Source organism: Panthera uncia (assembly GCF_023721935.1).
Source record: "Panthera uncia isolate 11264 chromosome C1 unlocalized genomic scaffold, Puncia_PCG_1.0 HiC_scaffold_4, whole genome shotgun sequence".
Taxonomy (NCBI): Eukaryota; Metazoa; Chordata; class Mammalia; order Carnivora; family Felidae; genus Panthera; species Panthera uncia.
In genome coordinates, this window is record NW_026057585.1 from 88,067,898 (window position 1) to 88,085,505 (window position 17,608).

The 17,608-nt window shown below is 50.3% G+C and overlaps 1 protein-coding gene across 1 annotated transcript; it reads left to right on the plus strand.

Moving 5' to 3' along the window:
- The first annotated feature begins 4,938 nt into the window (after nucleotides 1–4,938).
- Nucleotides 4,939–16,833, plus strand: LACTBL1 (lactamase beta like 1). Its single transcript, XM_049617848.1, has 6 exons — nucleotides 4,939–5,094; nucleotides 7,440–7,549; nucleotides 9,848–10,005; nucleotides 11,007–11,245; nucleotides 14,815–14,920; nucleotides 15,855–16,833. Exons 1-6 carry the CDS (start codon nucleotides 5,046–5,048, stop codon nucleotides 16,831–16,833), a joined length of 1,641 nt encoding a protein of 546 aa, XP_049473805.1. The 5' UTR covers nucleotides 4,939–5,045.
- Nucleotides 16,834–17,608: the final 775 nt, after the last annotated feature.

A 17,608-nucleotide genomic window follows, 5' to 3' on the forward strand; every position in this document is an offset into this window, starting at 1 on the left:
ACAGGCTCTGTGCCCTCAGGACATAGCACTGTGCCGAACACACAGATGGCCTTTGGAAATTGTATTCTGGATTAAGAAATGGATGAGGAGGGTTGTACCAGAGTGGGCGGTGAGGAGAAAGGAGGGGAATGTCTTGGGGCCGTAGGCCACCTGGGGAAGGAGGTGGGGAACTGTGGTTACGAGTGGGGCTTGGGGGAGCCAGGCTCTTCCTGAACCCCCACCCCTTACCCCTGCCTCGTTTTCCAACTGGGAAGGGAGAGGGGAGAGATGCCTGGTGCCTCCTACTGTAAAGTCAAAATGTGAGCAGCTGGTGAGCGGCTTAGAGGTTAAATACTGACCCCACCTTTGGGGCTGTCGGAATAAATCCTGAGATTGGAGACAGGCCTGGGATGAGGCTGGGCTTCAGAGGAGAACTAGAGACTGGGGGTGCGGTTCACATGTAAGTCACATGTGAGGGGGGATGCGGTGGTGCAGAGCACAGAGCTAGAATCCCAGCTCTGTCATGTGCTGTCCACGACTTCGGTAAGTCATTTTAAGGTCTCTGAGTTTCATTCTTCGCTTGAAAAGGAGATGCCCATATTCTGGCCATGCTATAGGTGCCTGTTGAGGGAGGTTAGGCTGCCCTCCCTTAGTGCCACTGGCCCTGCCCCAGTGGCCCTTTGCTTGTGCTCAAAAGGGAGCACCTTCCAACTTCCCTCCCACATAAACAATACCAGAGAGCCCCCGCTCCGCTCGAGGCTGAAGCACGGTCTTGTGTCTGATGTCACTCCTGACACCAGTGGAGACATCCTAATGCTCTTGGGCTCCTTAATGGCTTCATTTTTTAAAAATGGAGGTATAGTTTGCACGCATTAAAAGTCACTCTTTTTGGTGTACAATTCTGAGTTTTGACAAATGCACACGGTCCAGACCGACCACGATCAAGATACAGAATGGTTCCATTGCCTACCACTGTCCCTTCTGTTCCTTTGTCATCTCCCCCATTCCTACCCCCAGGCAGCCACTGAATGGTCTTCTGTCCCTACAGTTTTGCCTTTTCCAGAATGTTACAAAAATGCAGTTGCACAGACTGTGGCTTTTTGAGTCTGGCTTGCTTCATTTACATAATGCATTTGAGATTCATTCGCGTTACTGCCTGTATCGGTAGTCCGTTCCTTTACGCCTGCTGATCAGTATCCAATTGTACAGATATATCACAGTTTGTCCACTCACCAGTTGAGGGACATTTGGGTTATTTCCAATCTCTGGAAATTATGAATAAAGAGTGGCTTTAGTGGGAACCCCGAATTCTAGAGCTGGAAATCAAGTGAGATTTCCAGGTGTAAAGGTAAACTCAACAAATAGTCAGTCCATCCTGCTAACAGCTGAAGACACAGAGGTCCAGAGAGGGGAAGAGACCCAGCCATAGTTATAACTGACTCAGGAAGTGGGGCTGAGATTTGAACCCAAGGCTTTCAACTTGCAGGACAATGTAAAGTTCAAAACATATTTCTGAAACATCTGCCAGGGCCAGGCAGAGTAACAAGTGTTACAGGCATAAAGGCCAAGAAGGAATGATCCTGGTGCTGGAGACACCTGCCGCAGAGTAGGGAGCCAGACAAAGAAGCTAGCAGTAACCAGTGTAGGTTACTGTTACAATGCAAGAAGGGGTGTGCATGAAGCAGAGGAGAGGCCCTCAGTTCTGTCTTGGGGAGAATCAGAAGGCTCTGCAAATGCCCATGTATTTTCAGGGAAGAACACAAGTTTGTCAGGTGGAAAAGGATAGAAAGGGTCTCACAGACCCTCGCAGAGGGAACCTCCCTCACAGAGGGAATGGCAGGTGCAAAGCAACGGAGAGTAGGATGTGGGGTGTGGGAGCCTAAAGATGCAAGGGGGAGGGGGGAGGCGGAGGAGAGGCAGGAAATGGCCGCATGGGATCTGCTGGGGTCTGATTATAGCAAGCCTCTCTGGCCAGACTGTTTACTGCAGGACAGTGCCTGTGCTTCGTGTATAAGTTCTCTTCATCACGGAAGAGCATGTAGGATTGAACAGAGAGAGAAGAAATCGAAACTCAGTGAGACTCTAGCGGAACACAGCCTACAGAGCAGGTGTTGGTATGGACAGGCACTTAGTATGTTTCAGAGCCAGCGGCATACAAGTCAGTGGCACAGGGCTGGAATTAACTAATTAAATTTTTATTTATTTATTTTGAGAGAGAGCGTGAGTGGGGTGGGGCAGAGAGAGTCACAGGCACACTCCGCACAGGGCTCGAACCCATGAGCCGTGAGATCATGACCTGAGCCAAAATCAAGAGTTGGACGATTAACCAACTGAGCCACCCAGGCGCCCCAGGACTGGAGTATTTAATAATCCGTGCTGAGATGACTGATTATCTGTATGGAAAAAAATAAAATGAGATTTTCCTTCTTTACACCATAACCAAAATAGTTTTGTGTGTGACAGTAGGGAAATCTACATTTACCTCTGTATAACGTATTTCCTGTGCGTGCATGCACGCACACACACACACACACACACACGCACACGCACACTCACAGCAAACAAAAAAGACAATATGGATGAATTTGATCGGCAGCAACCAAAACGCAAACCCAAATCCCTCTATTCAACAATAGCTAATAGAGCTTACAACGTGTCAAAACAATGTACTTTAAAAATATTAGCCTACTAAAGCCTTACTAATTTAATTTATGAGGCAAGCACTATTATCACTTCCATTTTACAGGTGCAGAAACTGAGGCACAGAGAGGTTGAGTGACTTTCTTGAGGTCACACAGCCAGGAAATGGTCGAACTGAGATTCAGAATTAGGCAGTCTGGCCACAGATTCACCACTACATGATTTTGCCTCCAACAAGTTATCATAAACATAATGGGAACAGACAAAACACAAGCGAGAGTATCTGGAACTTATACTGAACTCTAATAAACAAGGAAAGTTGAACAGGAAAAAATAGGCCATGGATAAGAACAGTCCGTTCACAGAAAAGCAAACCCAAATATATACAGTAAACGCAGGAAAATGCATTCAAGCTTATTAGTAATCAAGAAAATGCAAGTTAAAAGTAGCAATGAGGGGCGCCTGTCTGACTCTTGGTTTTGGCTCAGGTCATGATCTCACGGTTCATGGGATCAAGCCCCGCGTTGGGCTCTGTGCTGACAATGCAGAGCCTGCTTGGGATTCTCTCTTTCCCACTCTCTCTGTCCCTCCCCTGCTTGTGTTCTCTCTCTCTCAAAATAAATAAACTTAAAAAAAAGTAGCAATTAGAGTCACAGGTGGCTGGAGTGTTAACTGGAACGACTTTGGAGAGCAATGGGATAGTATCTACGAACCTGAAAAAGGCCACCCCTTACCACCCAGAAATTTCACTCCCAGGCACAGTGCTCTCACCTCAAATGCATAAAACAGTCATGTTTTTAAGGCAGCCTGGCCCCAGACTCCATGTTCTAACTAGTATACTCTGAAGTATATTCACACAGCAGGATACTCTACAGAAGTTAAACCAAATAATACAGAATACATGTACCATATGTGGGGGGGGGTGGGGAAGCAAGTTTCAGGAGGATAATACAGTAGGTTATAGTTTACATAAGTTTAAAAATGTGCAAAGTGATACTATGTGCTGTTTACGAAGGCACGAACACACAGTAAATGAATGAAAACAGGCATGGTAATGATGAACACCAAGATCATAATGGGTGCTACTTCTGGGAAGAAGGGGAGGAGGCTGGAATCTGCAGGTGGTACAAAAAGGGCTTCACCTCCACCCAGAATGTTTGTCCATTCATTCATTCATTCATTCATCATCAACTATTTATCAGGGTCTGCTATGTTTCAGGGACTGTTCTAGGCACTGGGAATACCACAGTGAGTAAAACAAATCACGAATCCCTGTTTTTTCTTTCTTTCTTTTCTTTCTTTCTTTCTTTCTTTCTCTCTTTCTTTCTTTCTTTCTTTCTTTTTCTTTCTTTCTTCCCTCCCTCCCTCTCTCCCTCCCTCCCTCCCTCCTTCCTTCCTTCCTTTTATTTTATTTTATTTTATTTTATTTTATTTTATTTTTTATTAAAAAAAATTTTTTTTAACGTTTATTTATTTTTGAGACAGGGAGAGACAGCATGAACGGGGGAGGGTCAGAGAGAGAGGGAGACACAGAATCAGAAACAGGCTCCAGGCTCTGAGCTGTCAGCACAGAGCCTGATGTGGGGCTCGAACTCACGGACCGCGAGATCATGACCTGAGCCGAAGTCGGATGCTTAACCGACTGAGCCACCCAGGCGCCCCTCCTTCCTTTCATTTTAATGTTTATTTATTTATTTTGAGAGGGAGAGAGAGCACAAGCACAGGCAGGGCAGGGGCAGAGAAAGAGGGGGGAGAGTGAACGAACTCCTGTTTTCTAATGGGATGGGATGAACAGACCATAAACCAAACAAGGAGCTGATGCGGTACTTTTTAAAATGTAGAGATATGAGGAAAACAGGGTAAAACGTTAAGATCTAACAAGCTTGAGTGGTGACTGCCCTTGGAGAACTCACACTCCATCAGGAGCACCAGCTAATAGTAGTTGAACAGCTGTTGCATTAGAGAGCTGGACTCCCACCACAATGGAGGCTTGTCCAAAGTGCCTTGGAGGGGGTCTGGGTGAGGAGAGTTGGGGAAGGCTTCCTGGAGGAGGCGGCATTTCAGCCGGCCTTAGCTATTTCACTAAGTACACAAGAGAGACACGGCATGCCCAGCAGAGGAAGCAGGCCATGCAAAAGCCCAGAGGTGCAGAGATACACGTGGCACAGCTGTTGAAGGGCTCACACTGGGAAGGACCTTGGTTTTACAGGTGTGACATCTGCCCCAAGCTGTGGGCTCTTGTGGTGTCTGGGTGAACCTAAGGCATGGTAGGGGTCCCTCTTCTGCCTCCCTCTGGCTGACCCCCTTGGGGGCCGTGCTCTGTGTCCTTCCCCTCCCAGGTGGGCTGGCAGCCCAGCCTGCCGAAACTGAAAAAGAAGTGGCTCTTCCCAGCTTCCTGCAGCTTCTTCTTCCTGCTCTCTGTGGTTATGACTGGCTGCTTCCTGTGGCAATATCACCTCCCCAAGCTGGACACCAGTGAGTGCACAAGCATCCTTGACTTCCTTCCTATCCCTGTGGGGCCTGGGAGCCTGGAGCTGATGCACCTGATTTGAGGGGGTAGGGGCAAGACCACAAGATTTGGACTCAGAAGCTCTGGCCTTCATTCTGACTCCAACCCTCACTAGCTGTGTATCTTTGGACCAGTCAAGGGACTTTTCTGTGTCATGTTGCCCTTGGGTATAAAATGAGGATCCTAATGCCACTGGAGTTTCCTTAAACCACCCAGTCTGGCTGTAAAGCTCAGGGACTCCCAATAGGTAAAACAGAGTTTCTCTTGCCTGATCTTCAGCCCCCATGGTAGGATCTCCAGGCCCTACCTCCACCCCTTTAAAGATCTCCCCCCAGCTATATCTAAGACCCTGGGAGGAACAACGAGGTGTCCGTGGACAGAAGCTGCCATTTGTTGGAGCCTCTCCATCCTGGGCCAGTCAAAGCTTGGCTAGTGAGCCACCGCTGCTGACAATGGCCACCAGGCCCTTTGTTGCTATAGCAACCCCTGCAACCTCCAACCTGGATCATCCAGAATCCCAGTTCTCTGCTAACGCTGGGGAGAATGTCTCTCTCCGTTCCTCTTGTGTTACGGATGCCCAAGGCTCGATGAGGTGGCCTGGGCTCCCAAATTCCCACAGAGACATTCTGCAGAAATGGCTCCTTTTATTTTCTTGCTGGCTTTTTCCTCTCCCACCCCAACCTGTTCTTTCTAGGGTATATTCTTTTATCAGGGGCTTCTCAGTCCCTCAAGCAAACAGTCCTCAAGTAGGCAGGTCAGCCTGTCCTAAAGGACCATGCTTCTCCAACGGTCAAAGTACCAATCCAAAGCAGATCAGTTATTACTATAAATACGTACAAATGAAATTAAATGAAAAAAAAATACTACAGAACAGAAGCTCAAGTTTTAAGATTCCACACAAAATTACCAGATTAAACTGCTACAGAAGTTTCTAAATGTGTGCGCTCAAATTTTGTACTTAATTTGTCACGAATGGGAAACAAACAGTTCGTGGACCTGCTTGGGTCCATCACCGGGTCGATCACTGTCCACAGTGATCGAAGTCCTCTCCCCTGCATGGGTACCATCTGAGAGGTTGTTAGAAATGAGGATGCCCTGCCTCCATCCCGTATCTACTGAATCAAATATGCATTCAAATATTTCCAGATGACTTTTTGGGCACGTGCATATTTTTTTTAGGTTTTATTCATTTTTGGGAGAGAACTTTTGAGAGCGGGGGAGGGGCAGAGAGAGAGGGGGACAGAGGATCTGAAGCGGGCTCCTCACTGAGAGCAGGGCTCGAACCCACTAACTGTGAGATCATGACCCAAACCGAAGTCAGACGCTAGAACGGCTGAGCCACCTACGCGCCCCCGTGCACGTGCATATTAATGCAGGGCTGTAGGCACCAGACCTACCTGAGTCCCAGGCTGAGCAAAGCTTAGGTTTGGGCCAAGACCTCCCTACTCCAATGATTAAACCTATGTCATGGATTTGTTGAGAGACCTTCCTTAAGGTGCACAATCGATTTGTCCTGACAAAGTCACAAGGCCAGCCGGATTCAAGAGGTGGGAGGAGCTGGAAGGATTTGCGGCCATAGTGAGCCTCCCACAGAGAAGCTCCTCTCAGTTCTGAGTAGGATTTGAGGAGCGTGCAGCTCCTCTTGGCGCTTTCACCCTCACTACCCTACACTGCTCTCTGAGGATGAGGGGAGTTCTGGGGCCCGTGCGATGATCTCTCAGCCTGAATCCTGTCCTGCCAGGGCCCACACCTTGTCCCCAGAGGTTCCAAGGAAGCCATACAGCTGGACCAAAGCAGAATGGGACTTAGACCTGATATTCCAGACACACGGCTCTGGTGACAGAGGCACTGGCCTTATGATTTAGGCCTGAAGCCTAAGCGGGGCCCAAGTCCACCTCTCCACTCAAATATATAATCTGTACTAGAGAAACAGAGGCAGACAGACAGACAGACACGGTTGAGCCTGCCCCAAGGAGCTGGAACTTTTCTAACTCCTCTGACTACATGGAGGGGGAAAGCTGGTCATACAAGAGAAAAGGGCTGCCAACCAGGAGCCTTGGCCTAATTGGTATTTTGAAGGCCAATCATCAGGTGGTGGGTGTGGGACTGTCCCTTCTCCTCTCAGGCATACGCCCCCATGGTGGGCGCTGTGCCCTACTATCTATCTCCTGGTGAGGCTGTTACCAGCTGGGAAGGCCAGCCCCAAGGCATGGTTCTGGCCTTTGCTGCCACCTTCCCGCCTCTTCTAGGATGATCCCTAGACTCCTACCCTGAGCTCTGTCCCCCACTCACCATGTGATGCTCCCTATAGGTTCCTTGGGACCAGAGGTGGCCTCTGCCCCTGTGAGGATGTGTCCCCGACACCCTGAGCCTGTGCCGCTGGCCCACCCCCTCCCTGTGTTGAAGGAGGCCCTGGAAAAGGTCAGTGATGACCCAAGAGGGAACTGGGCGTGTGTGCTAGGCCTGGGGGATGAAGGGGAGGGCACGTACTGTGCACTGGCAGGGTCATTTACTCATGCATTCAACATATAATCCTTGAGCACCTACTTTGGGCTAAGCACCAGGGACATGGCAGGAAGAAGATACTATCCTGCTCTCAAGAAGCTACTAGTCTGGATGTGATGACATAGTCAAGACAAGTAACATTTATAATACAGGGGTAAGAGTGAGGATTGGGGACATTTAGGGAACTGCGGGGGCACAAAGAAATTGGCTTTGGGGTCAGGCAAGGCTTCTGGAGGGAATGGTGTCTACTTTTTTTTTTTAATGTTTTTTTTTTTTTATTTTATATTTGAGAGAGAGAAAGAGAGACAGAGACAGAGAGTAAGCAGGGGAGGGGAAGAGAGATAGAGAGAAACGGAAGCAGGCTCCAGGCTCTGAGTTGCAGGCTGTCAGCACAGAGCCCAACACGGGACTTGAACTCATGAGCAGTGAGATCATGACCTGAGCCGAAGTCGGATGCTTAGTGGACTGAGCCACTCAGATGCCCTGGGAATGATGTCTAAACGGAGATGTGAACAAGTAGGAAGTACCCAGGTGATATGCATTTATACAGTAAGGGAGACTGAGGGAGGGAAGCATGTGCTCCGGATAGAGGGACCAGCCTGTGCACAGGTCCAGAGGCAGCAGAATGAGTGCAAGGCACACACAGAGAACCACCAGGGAATTCAGGTTGCTGGGACTGCAGGTGGGGGAGGGAGAAAGGTGGGACGGGGGGAGGAGGACACAGCCCATATCACAGAGGCCACTGCAATGTAATTAAGCACACACACCTTATAACACAGTTCTTACCACTGCATGATGGCCTGACGCTAGAGGGGGTTGTTGGCCAGCTCACTCACCTTAGGAGATACACAGACAAATGAAACACGACTGGAAGTGTACAAGCAGCAGCACAGCGGAGGGGTGTGAAACTGTCATCCAAGGAACGGTTGAAAGGAAGGCAGGTGACGTGTCCATGTAAGAGAAGGCCTGGGCAGAGACAGCATCACTGTCTGCAAGTACCTGAAAAGCTTTAGTGAAGGAGAGGGAGCAGAACGGTGCTATGAGGCTCCAGGGTCATAGCAATTAAAACAAGAAATAGCAACAGTAACCGTAGCTGGCTTCTAGTGGGCACCTAGTATGCGGTAGCTTCTTTATACAAATGCCTCATGAATCCCTATCTGGAGAGGAGGAAACTGAGGCAAACAGAAGCAAAGTCAGTGCCCGGGTGGAAACCACACATGAACAGAACTCAATTCTGGACCTGCTAAATCACTCGGCAAGGAGGTCTGGCAGTTAATTAGGACCTAGGGCTAGAGTTAGCCTGGGGTCCTAATCCTGACTCCACTAACCATTAGCCACTTGGGCAAGTCACTTCATATCTCATAGACTCAATCTTCTCATCTGTAACATAGGGAGAAATTTAGCACTGGCTTGTTGTGGATTAAATGAGACAATGCATGGGGTACCTGGGTGGCTCAGTCAGCTAAGTGTCTGACTTCAGATCAGGTCATGATCTCACAGCTTGTGAGTTCGAGCCCTGTGTAGGGCTCTGTGCTGACAGCTCAGAGCCTGGAGCCTGCTTGGGATTCTGTGTCTCCCTCTCTCTCTCTCTGCCCCTCCCCCACTCACACTCTGTCTCTCTGTCTGTCTCTCTCTCAAAAAAAAAAAAAACCATTAAAAAATTTTTTTAAAATGAGACAATACATGAAAATCGCTTTATATTGTGCCTGGCACATTCCAAATGTCCAATAACTTTGGATGTTACCATTGTCACTGTATTTCATTATTGAAAACAATGTCCTTTCAATAAATGTTCAAAGAGGGTCTAGGGGCCTCTATAGTGAATCCTCCAACATTAGGGGGTCAGACCAGGCCTTCATGAGGTTTTCTAGAGCAGCAGACAAGGGTTCAACGACATCAGTAGTTTAACCCCTCTCTCCTTTTACATTTTCCCAAAGAAATTTTCTTTGAACAGAAATCTTACGAGGAAGCCCTACATAAAAACAAATTTAGAGGAGCTGCTCTGGTTGTAACTGGGTGGGGGGTCCAATCCCAGGGGGTCTGAGAACCTGAGGTCTGAGGCTCCAGCCACGGGGGTGGGGGGGGTGGGGTGGTGAGAATGGAGGGGGTCCCGGCAGGGGGCGCTGTGTGCAGGGTGTGGTGTGGGAATGCGCAGGGCAAGCAGGACCAGAGGAGTGTTTGTCTGCGCCTGCACTCCTGCTCTTCTCCTCCAAGGTGGACAGGATCCTGCGTCAGGCACTGTCTGCCCCGGGCCTGGCTGCCATGTCTGCAGTTGTCATCCACAATGACACCGTGCTCTGGACCGGGAACTTTGGGAGGAAGAATGGATCAGACCCGGCCTCTGGGCCCCCCAATGAATACACTATGTACCGGTCAGCTGGGTGACCTCTGGGGTCCTGTGGAGGGGGGCATGGGATGGGAGGACAAGGGAGACCTAGGAGGTAGGGGGACTCAAGAGAATCATGACTGGGGGTCCAAGCTGCCAGGACCCTTTATTAAGTCCTGACAATTTTATAGATGAGGAGACTGAGGGCCAGAGAGGACCAGAGAGTGCCCAACATCACACCTCAGGGGTAACAAGTCAGGAAGGAATCTCTTCTGGAGAGCCCTTAGCCCAGAACCTCCCTAACTAGAAAACGCTCCCTGTGTCCCACTCCCACACCCTACTATATGCCACGAAGGAACTGTAACCAGTTCTTGGGCCCTTGCCCCGGGTCGCTGTTAGTTGGCGGCAGTGGTCCAGACGGAAGAAACTTGGGACCCCCTGCGGCACACCCAGAGTCTCCCCTCCTAGGTGCTGCCTGCAGGATCCTCCAAGCTGACGATGCAAAGGGAACACGTTCACTCCCAGAGACACTGTGAGGATTACAGAGGTTCCATTCACACTGCACCTGCCACGTGCCAGGCCTGGGCCCACAATTGCATTTGCTATCACTTACTCAACACTTGCTACCTACCTTCCAGGTATGTTGCCAAGCACTTCACATGCCCAATCTCGCTCAATCTTTTCTACAACCTGTGAAATGGACAATGAAACAGAAACTGAAAGAGATCTAGTACTTGCCCAAGACCACTTGGCTAGTAAGAGGCAGAGGTACATGATCCCAACCTATGTCTATCCCAGAATGGGAAGGGCTTGGGTTAAGGCCTGGCACGGGGTAGGCACTCAAGAGTGTCCACCTGCCACTGTGCTATGTTCTCGAACATCCCGAAGGCAGTTCTACAGAGACTGCTGAATTTCCGTCTGAGACACTGAAGAGGGTGGACTCAGTGCTTTCCTAGAGCATTAGAAAGTTGGGACCTGGGGTGCAGGACGGAGGTTGTAAGGCCAACTGTATATCCTCTGCACCCTTGTGTGCTTAACACTTCCCAGAATCTCCAGCATCTCTAAGATCTTTCCAGTCCTCATGCTGTATCGGCTGTGGGAGGAGGGCACTGTAGCCTCTCTAGATGACCCTCTGGAGCGGTATGCCAGCACCTTCACCATTAACAACCCGCTGGGCATGGCATCAGCCCCTGAACAACAGAGCTTGATGGATGAGCTGGAGAAGGTGGGCCCAGCCCCAAGGCCTTCGTCCGTCACCCTCCGAAGGATGGCCAGCCAGCTCTCAGGTGAGCAGCCCTGAAGTTCTGCAGCTCAGCCCAAACCATTTCAGGGGCGGCAACTGAGCAGCAGGTTCTCATGCAGCCAGGCCGGCCACACCTCCCTCTCACCCGCCCTGGATGGTGGACCAGGGGTAGAAAGGTCTGGTGAGGTAAAAGCGGAGGTGAAATCTGGGAGTTTAGATCAAGGGGACAAATCAAGATCAGTTGGCAAGTTGAAAGTCAAGATCTGCTTATTAGGTCAAGAACAGGTCAATATTTGTACACAGATCTACAATGAAGACCTAATTTCCCTCAATATATAAAGATTACGTACAAATCAATACAAAGACTAACAACCCAACAGGAAAATGGGTGAAGAATAGGAACAGAATAGACAATTCACAGGAAAGGAAATACAAATGGCCCTTAAGACTATGAAAACATATTAAAAGATGTTCAACCTCATTCATAACAACATAAACGCAAATTAAAACCACGGAGAGACATTTTTCCCCTTGGCAAAGGCCAAAATGGTGGGTGCACTGGGTTGGTGAGGTTATGGTGAACTAGACCCTCTGATGCATCAGTGGTGGGAATTTACATTGGTGCAACCTGGATGGGGGACAATGATAATATCTACCACAATTAAAAATGCATAGATCCTTTGGCTCAGCAATTACCCTTCTAGGAGATTCTCTTACAGATGTATTCACACATGTGTGGTGTGAGGTCTGCATGCATTCACTGCAGCGCTGTTTGTAACGGCAAAAGACGGAAACACCTACATATCTATAAGCAGGGGAGCGGCTAAACAAACTGTAACACGGCTATATCATCAAATCAGATGTAGCGTTAGAAAAAAGGGGAATAATGTTGTTTATGTACTGAGATGGAATAAGATACAGTGTTAAGTGGGGGAAAAAGCTCAAACAGCATATATTATATGCTACCCTTTGAATAAATAAAATAATATACACACAAAGTGCACATATGTGTATGAATGAATACGTGTAAGAATGTGTAATGTACATATTACTCTATAATACGTTTATATAAACTAAATGGACATACATGTGCCTGCCATTTTTTTAAGTTTACTTATTTATTTCGAGAGAGACAGAGAGAGAGAGAGTGCACAAGCAGGGAGAGGGGCCGAGAGGAGACAGAGGATCCCAAGCAGACTCCACACTGTCAGTGTAGAGCCAGACACGGGGGCTCAAACTCATGAACCTTGAGCCAAAACCAAGAGTCAGACGCTTAACCCACTGAGCCACCCAGGCCATTTCATTTGAAACGATGCCATTTCATTGTTTCAAAAGGCCTGAGGTCTTAGTCAATGGACATGGCTGGTTATCACTCCTGAGCCCAGGTGGTGTACCCGAGGTTCAGCGAGAGGATGGAACCTCCTGAAGCAGCTCAGGCAGGACAGGGTCACTCTTCTTGGGGGAGGGTGGCCTGATGGTTAAGGGCATGAGCACTGAACTTCCAGCTCTGCCTTCTCCCAGCTGGGTGATCTTGGGCAAGTCATTGAACTTCTCTGAGCCTTATTTTTCTCCCCTGTAAAATGACTGTGGTTTGTCTTATTATTGGGGATTAAATGAGATAATGAGTGTAAAAACACTTAGCAGAGCTCCTGGCACACAGCAGGTACTTGTCAATGTAGCTTTGGTTATTTTAGCCAGGGTTAGACCTAGGTGCAGTGGGGCCTGATGAGGATGTAATTATGGGGGCCCTCTTTAAGAATGCATTATTAAAAATTCCAAGTTAGATATAGGCCTTGGAAGGGGCCATGCAGGTAAGGAGCCTTCAGGCTTACTTAGGCTCTTCCTGCATCCTGTTCAATCCACCTGGGTTATAACTCTGACTCCAGGGCTCCCTCTAGGGGTGTATTGTGGACTCTTCTTCATCCATACTCAGGGAACCAAGCCCAGGGTGTTTGGTTAGTTTTAAAATATCCTACATGTCTTCTACAGTCCCAAGGGGCCAGCTGAGGCAACAGCTGCCTGAATAACTCTGTTCTAGGCTCTCAATGTCTTTTATGATCGACTCTCACTGTAATCTACAGCTGTCTCCCGTTCCTGGAGCTTTTCACCCATTCTCTGAGTTAAGCCTTCTAACACTTCCTAGGGAAACCACAGCAGGTGCTGCAGCCCATTTAAAGAGGAACAAGTAGAGGCTCAGAGAGGTAAGGTACATGGTTTGTGGCCACACAGCAAGAAGTTCCAGAGTCAGAACTTACACCCGGGGCCTGGGACTCCATCTCCCAGTTGCTCAGGCCAAAAGCCTTTGAGTCACCCCTGATACCTCCAACCCCCATACCTTCCACATCCCCTCAAGTTGCAAATTCCGTTGGCTCCACACTCAAAGGAGATCCAGGACCCAACCCGTCCTCACCACTTCCACAGCTGGCTCCCGAGTCCCAGCCACCACGAAAAAAATGCGGATTTTTCAAGTCTCCTTACAGGCTTCCTTGCTTCTGCCCCCCCCCCCCCCCCCCCCCCGCCAAGTCTGTTTTCAAACAGCAACCAGAGCAACCCTGATGAAATATACGTCAGATTTCATCACTCCTCTGCTCACGACCCCAGCCATGGTCACATCCGACTCAGAGAAAAGGCCAAGTCCTTCCAGTACCCTGTAGCACCCCATGACACCTGGTGCCTGCACCCCCAGTACTTCTCACCTCCGAAGTCTTCCCCTTCTCACTCCTCTTCAGCCACACTGGCTGTTCCACACTGGTCCTCAAACAAGCTAAGTCACTCCCGCCTCAGGGCCTCCACACTTGGCTGTTCCACACCTTCCCTCTGCATGACATTCTTCCCTCGCACTGCTGCTTGGCTCTCCCCCTCTCCTCCTCCAGCTCTCACCTGCTCAAGGGTCACCTTCTCTGTGAGGCCTTCCTCTGATCACCTTGTATCAAATAACAATCCCTCGTTTCTTACCCCATAGCACGAGTATTTATTTATCATCTGTCCCCTCCACTAGAATGGAAACTCCATGTGGTCAAGGACTTTATTTTGTTCACTGCTGAATGCCCAGGACCCAGAACAGACCTTGGAACAAAACGTGGTGCTTGAAAACTATTGCCGGGTGGAGGGATGGAAAGAATCCCAGTCCTGTAATCCTTCCCATACGTGTCACATCCAATAAACAAAAAATTCCAAGTGGTCAGAGAAGCCAGTTTGGCAAAACCTGTTTGGGTACTGACCTCAAGAATTTTATGGAATCAAACTTCTGTGGGTTGATGATAACAATTCTTTTTTTGAGCAGTTACTATGGCCAGGCCCCAAGCTGAGCATTTTATCTCACCTGAGCCCTATGATATAGGAAATTAAGTGATTTCCCTTGTGTTCCGGGAAGATAGGGAAGGGAAGACTGGGGAAGATAGGAAGATAGGAAGACTGGGGCTCAGAGAGGCTAAGTGACTTGCCCAACCAAACACAGGGAGGGTTAGAGTCCATGCTAGACTTTTTTTTTTTTTTGAAGTGATTCTGCGGTCATTATCTCTCAATCCACGGAAGGTGGGGGAGGGAGTGCATCCAGGGGCCACTATCCCACCTTCAGCTGGCCCAGCAGTTCTGATCACTGCTCTTCCCCAGGGCTGCCCAGAAGGCTCCGTTCTACTTCCCTGCTGTGGAGGGGCAGCACCCAGGAGGCCCTGAGCCTGCTCAAGGATGATGTGCTGGTGGCAGACCCGGGAACCAGGTGAGGAGTGTGTCTGAGGCCCCACCGACATTAGGAACCTCCAGAGGTGACACACCCCTCCTAGGAGAGAGCCTGAGTCATCTCACCCTAGACATCTGGAGCCAAGGGAGATGCAGGGATCCCTGAATGCATCCCCTAGTCCACAGCTGGGAAGACAGGCCCAGACAGGCTGGCACTGCAAGGCAGGGGGAAGCTGGGCCCAGGTTCAGTTCTGTGTGAACCTCGTAGTCTGTCGATTCACCAACTCAACTTTTATCGAGCACCTACTCAACCGAGATACAACACCTACTTACTGAGATACAGCAGGGAGCCAATTACAAGCAGGCTTTCCTCATGTAGTGTGCATTCTTGTGAGTGAACAGTGAACTTATTTTTTTTTAAGTTTCATTTATTTATTTTGAGAGAGAGAGCGAGAGCACACATCCAGGGGGAAGGCAGAGAGAGAGGGAGAGAAAGAACCCCAAGCAGGATCTGTGCTGCTTGAGCCCATGAGCTGTGAGATCATGACCGGAGCTGAAATCAAGAGTCTCATGCTTAGCTGACTGAGCCAGCGAGGTGCCCCAGGACTCTAGTTTTCCATTTGATAAAATCAATTATACTAAAGTAAAAAGGACCAAAAAGATTTGTTTTACCACTTTCCCAGATGTGTTGCTGTGTCCAACTCTTCCCCAAGTTGCCGTGTGACTCTGGCCAGTTCTGCCCCTCTCTGGTCCTTAGTCTCCCCAGATGTAGGATAATGCCTTGTAGTCAATCATCTCTGGGGTGTCTGCTGGGTCTGACCACCTGGGATGCAATGAAGCAGGTTCCTTCTCAACCGCGCCCACTCCAACGAACCTCTGGTGGCATCTCGGTCTGAGCAGGTGGGGCCCGGCTCTTCAGGGCCTGGAGATACTCACCCACGGCCGCATCCCAGTTTCCACCCCTCCTCTTCCAGGTGCCATTACAGCACTCTGGCTTTCTCGCTTCTGGCCCATGTCCTCGCAGCGCACACTGCTCAGGGCGACTACCAGCGCTGGATCCTGGAGAACGTGCTGGAACCGCTGGGCATGGAGGACACGGGCTTCGACCTCACGCCCCTAGTGCGCGCCCGCCTGGCGGCTGGCTTCTACGGCAGCGGCCGGCCGGCGCCGCTCTACGACCTGGGCTGGTACCGGCCGTCCGGCCAGATGTACTCCACCCCGGCAGACCTGGCCAAGCTGGCCATGGTGCTCCTGGGCGGCGGGCCCCCGCTCCTGCGGCCCGACGCGGCCAAGGCCCTGCTGGCGCCGCTGCTGGCCTGCTCGGGCGCCTACTTCGCCAACGAGACGGGCACCCCGTGGGAGTTCCACGCGCAGGGGGGCTACCGCGTGGTGCGCAAGGACGGCGACCTGGACGGCTACGCCGCCACCTTCTCCCTGGTGCCGCCGCTGCGCCTGAGCCTCGTGCTGCTGCTGGCGGGGCCGCGGCCACCCGGGCGCGACCTGGTGGCGCAGGCCTACGACGTGCTCCTGCCCGCCATGGAGAGGGCCCTACGCGAGGCCGAGCCCAGCCCCGCCCCGCCGCCCAGCGCGCGCCCCTTCGCCGGCTACTTCACCTTCTCCAACCAGACCTTCTACGAGGTGCGCCCCGGGCCGGAGGGCGAGCTGCGCCTGCGCCAGTTCGGGCCCCGCGTCGAGGCGCTGGTGCCCCCCGCGTTCCGCACGCTGGCGCTGCGTCACCTGCGCGGCCGCGTCTTCCAGCTGCACGTGGCCCGCGAGTTCCCCTGCGAGCTGCCGCTTGGCGACGCCTGGCTCTCCCTCGAGGCGCAGCACGGGCAGCTCGTCAACTTCTACCCCTTGGACCGCCACGGACTGTCCCCTGGCTTCGACGTGCCGGGCCTGAACACCTACCGGGTGCTGCGGCTGCAGCGCAAGCCCGTATTCAAGACCCAGTGACCGCGGGCTCTGTCGGGAGCCTCCCCCTTGCTGGCCTCCGGGCTTTCCGGTCTAGAGTTGGAAAGGCGGAGCTGGGGAGATGCGTTAGAGGAGCGAGTAGTTGGCAAAGTGGGGTAGGGTGTTTGCTGCTCAGAGTGTGGACCGCGGACCACAGCTGTTTTTTGTCCACAGGGTGGGAGAGTTCAGTACGGAAATTTAGAGTAAACATTTAGAAACTTTCATAGCAAGTTGATAGAGCCCCTTTGGGCTTGTATTTTGTCTTCGTACTAAAAATCAACTGAGTTTTAATTTATATAAAATGAAATGCACACGTTATCAGGATACCGTTCCATGATTTTGACATTTATGCCCACCATAATCAAGATAGGGAAAATTTCCATTATCCCTCAAACGTCTTTCCTATTCTTTTGCTGTCAGTCCCCTTCCCTGCACCCAGCCACCGATCTACTTTTATCATCGTGGATTATTTTGCCTGTTCTGGAGTTTCATATACATAGAATCATACAGTGTAGCCTTTTGGGTCGTCCCCCCGCGCCCAGCATGACGTTTTTGAGGTTCACGCATGTCTGTGTGTGTATCAAAAGTTTGTTCCTTTCTATTGCGAAGTGGCATTCCCCTGTATGAGTACACCACATTTGCTTATCCCTTCACCTGTTGATGGACATTTGGGTTGTTTCCAGATTGGGGCTGCTATGAAAAAGCATTCCTGTATAAGTCTTTTTGTGAATACATGTTTTCATTTCTTTTGGTAAATATCTAGGTAAGCCATGAAGTT

Bases quoted from the DNA above. Each gene is read 5' to 3' on its own strand.
- LACTBL1 (XM_049617848.1), top strand. From the start codon at position 5,046: ATGACTGGCTGCTTCCTGTGGCAATATCACCTCCCCAAGCTGGACACC. The intron at 5,095-7,439 runs GTGAGTGCACAA...TGCTCCCTATAG, and splicing joins CCTCCCCAAGCTGGACACCA to GTTCCTTGGGACCAGAGGTG. The intron at 14,921-15,854 runs GTGAGGAGTGTG...CTCCTCTTCCAG, and splicing joins GTGGCAGACCCGGGAACCAG to GTGCCATTACAGCACTCTGG.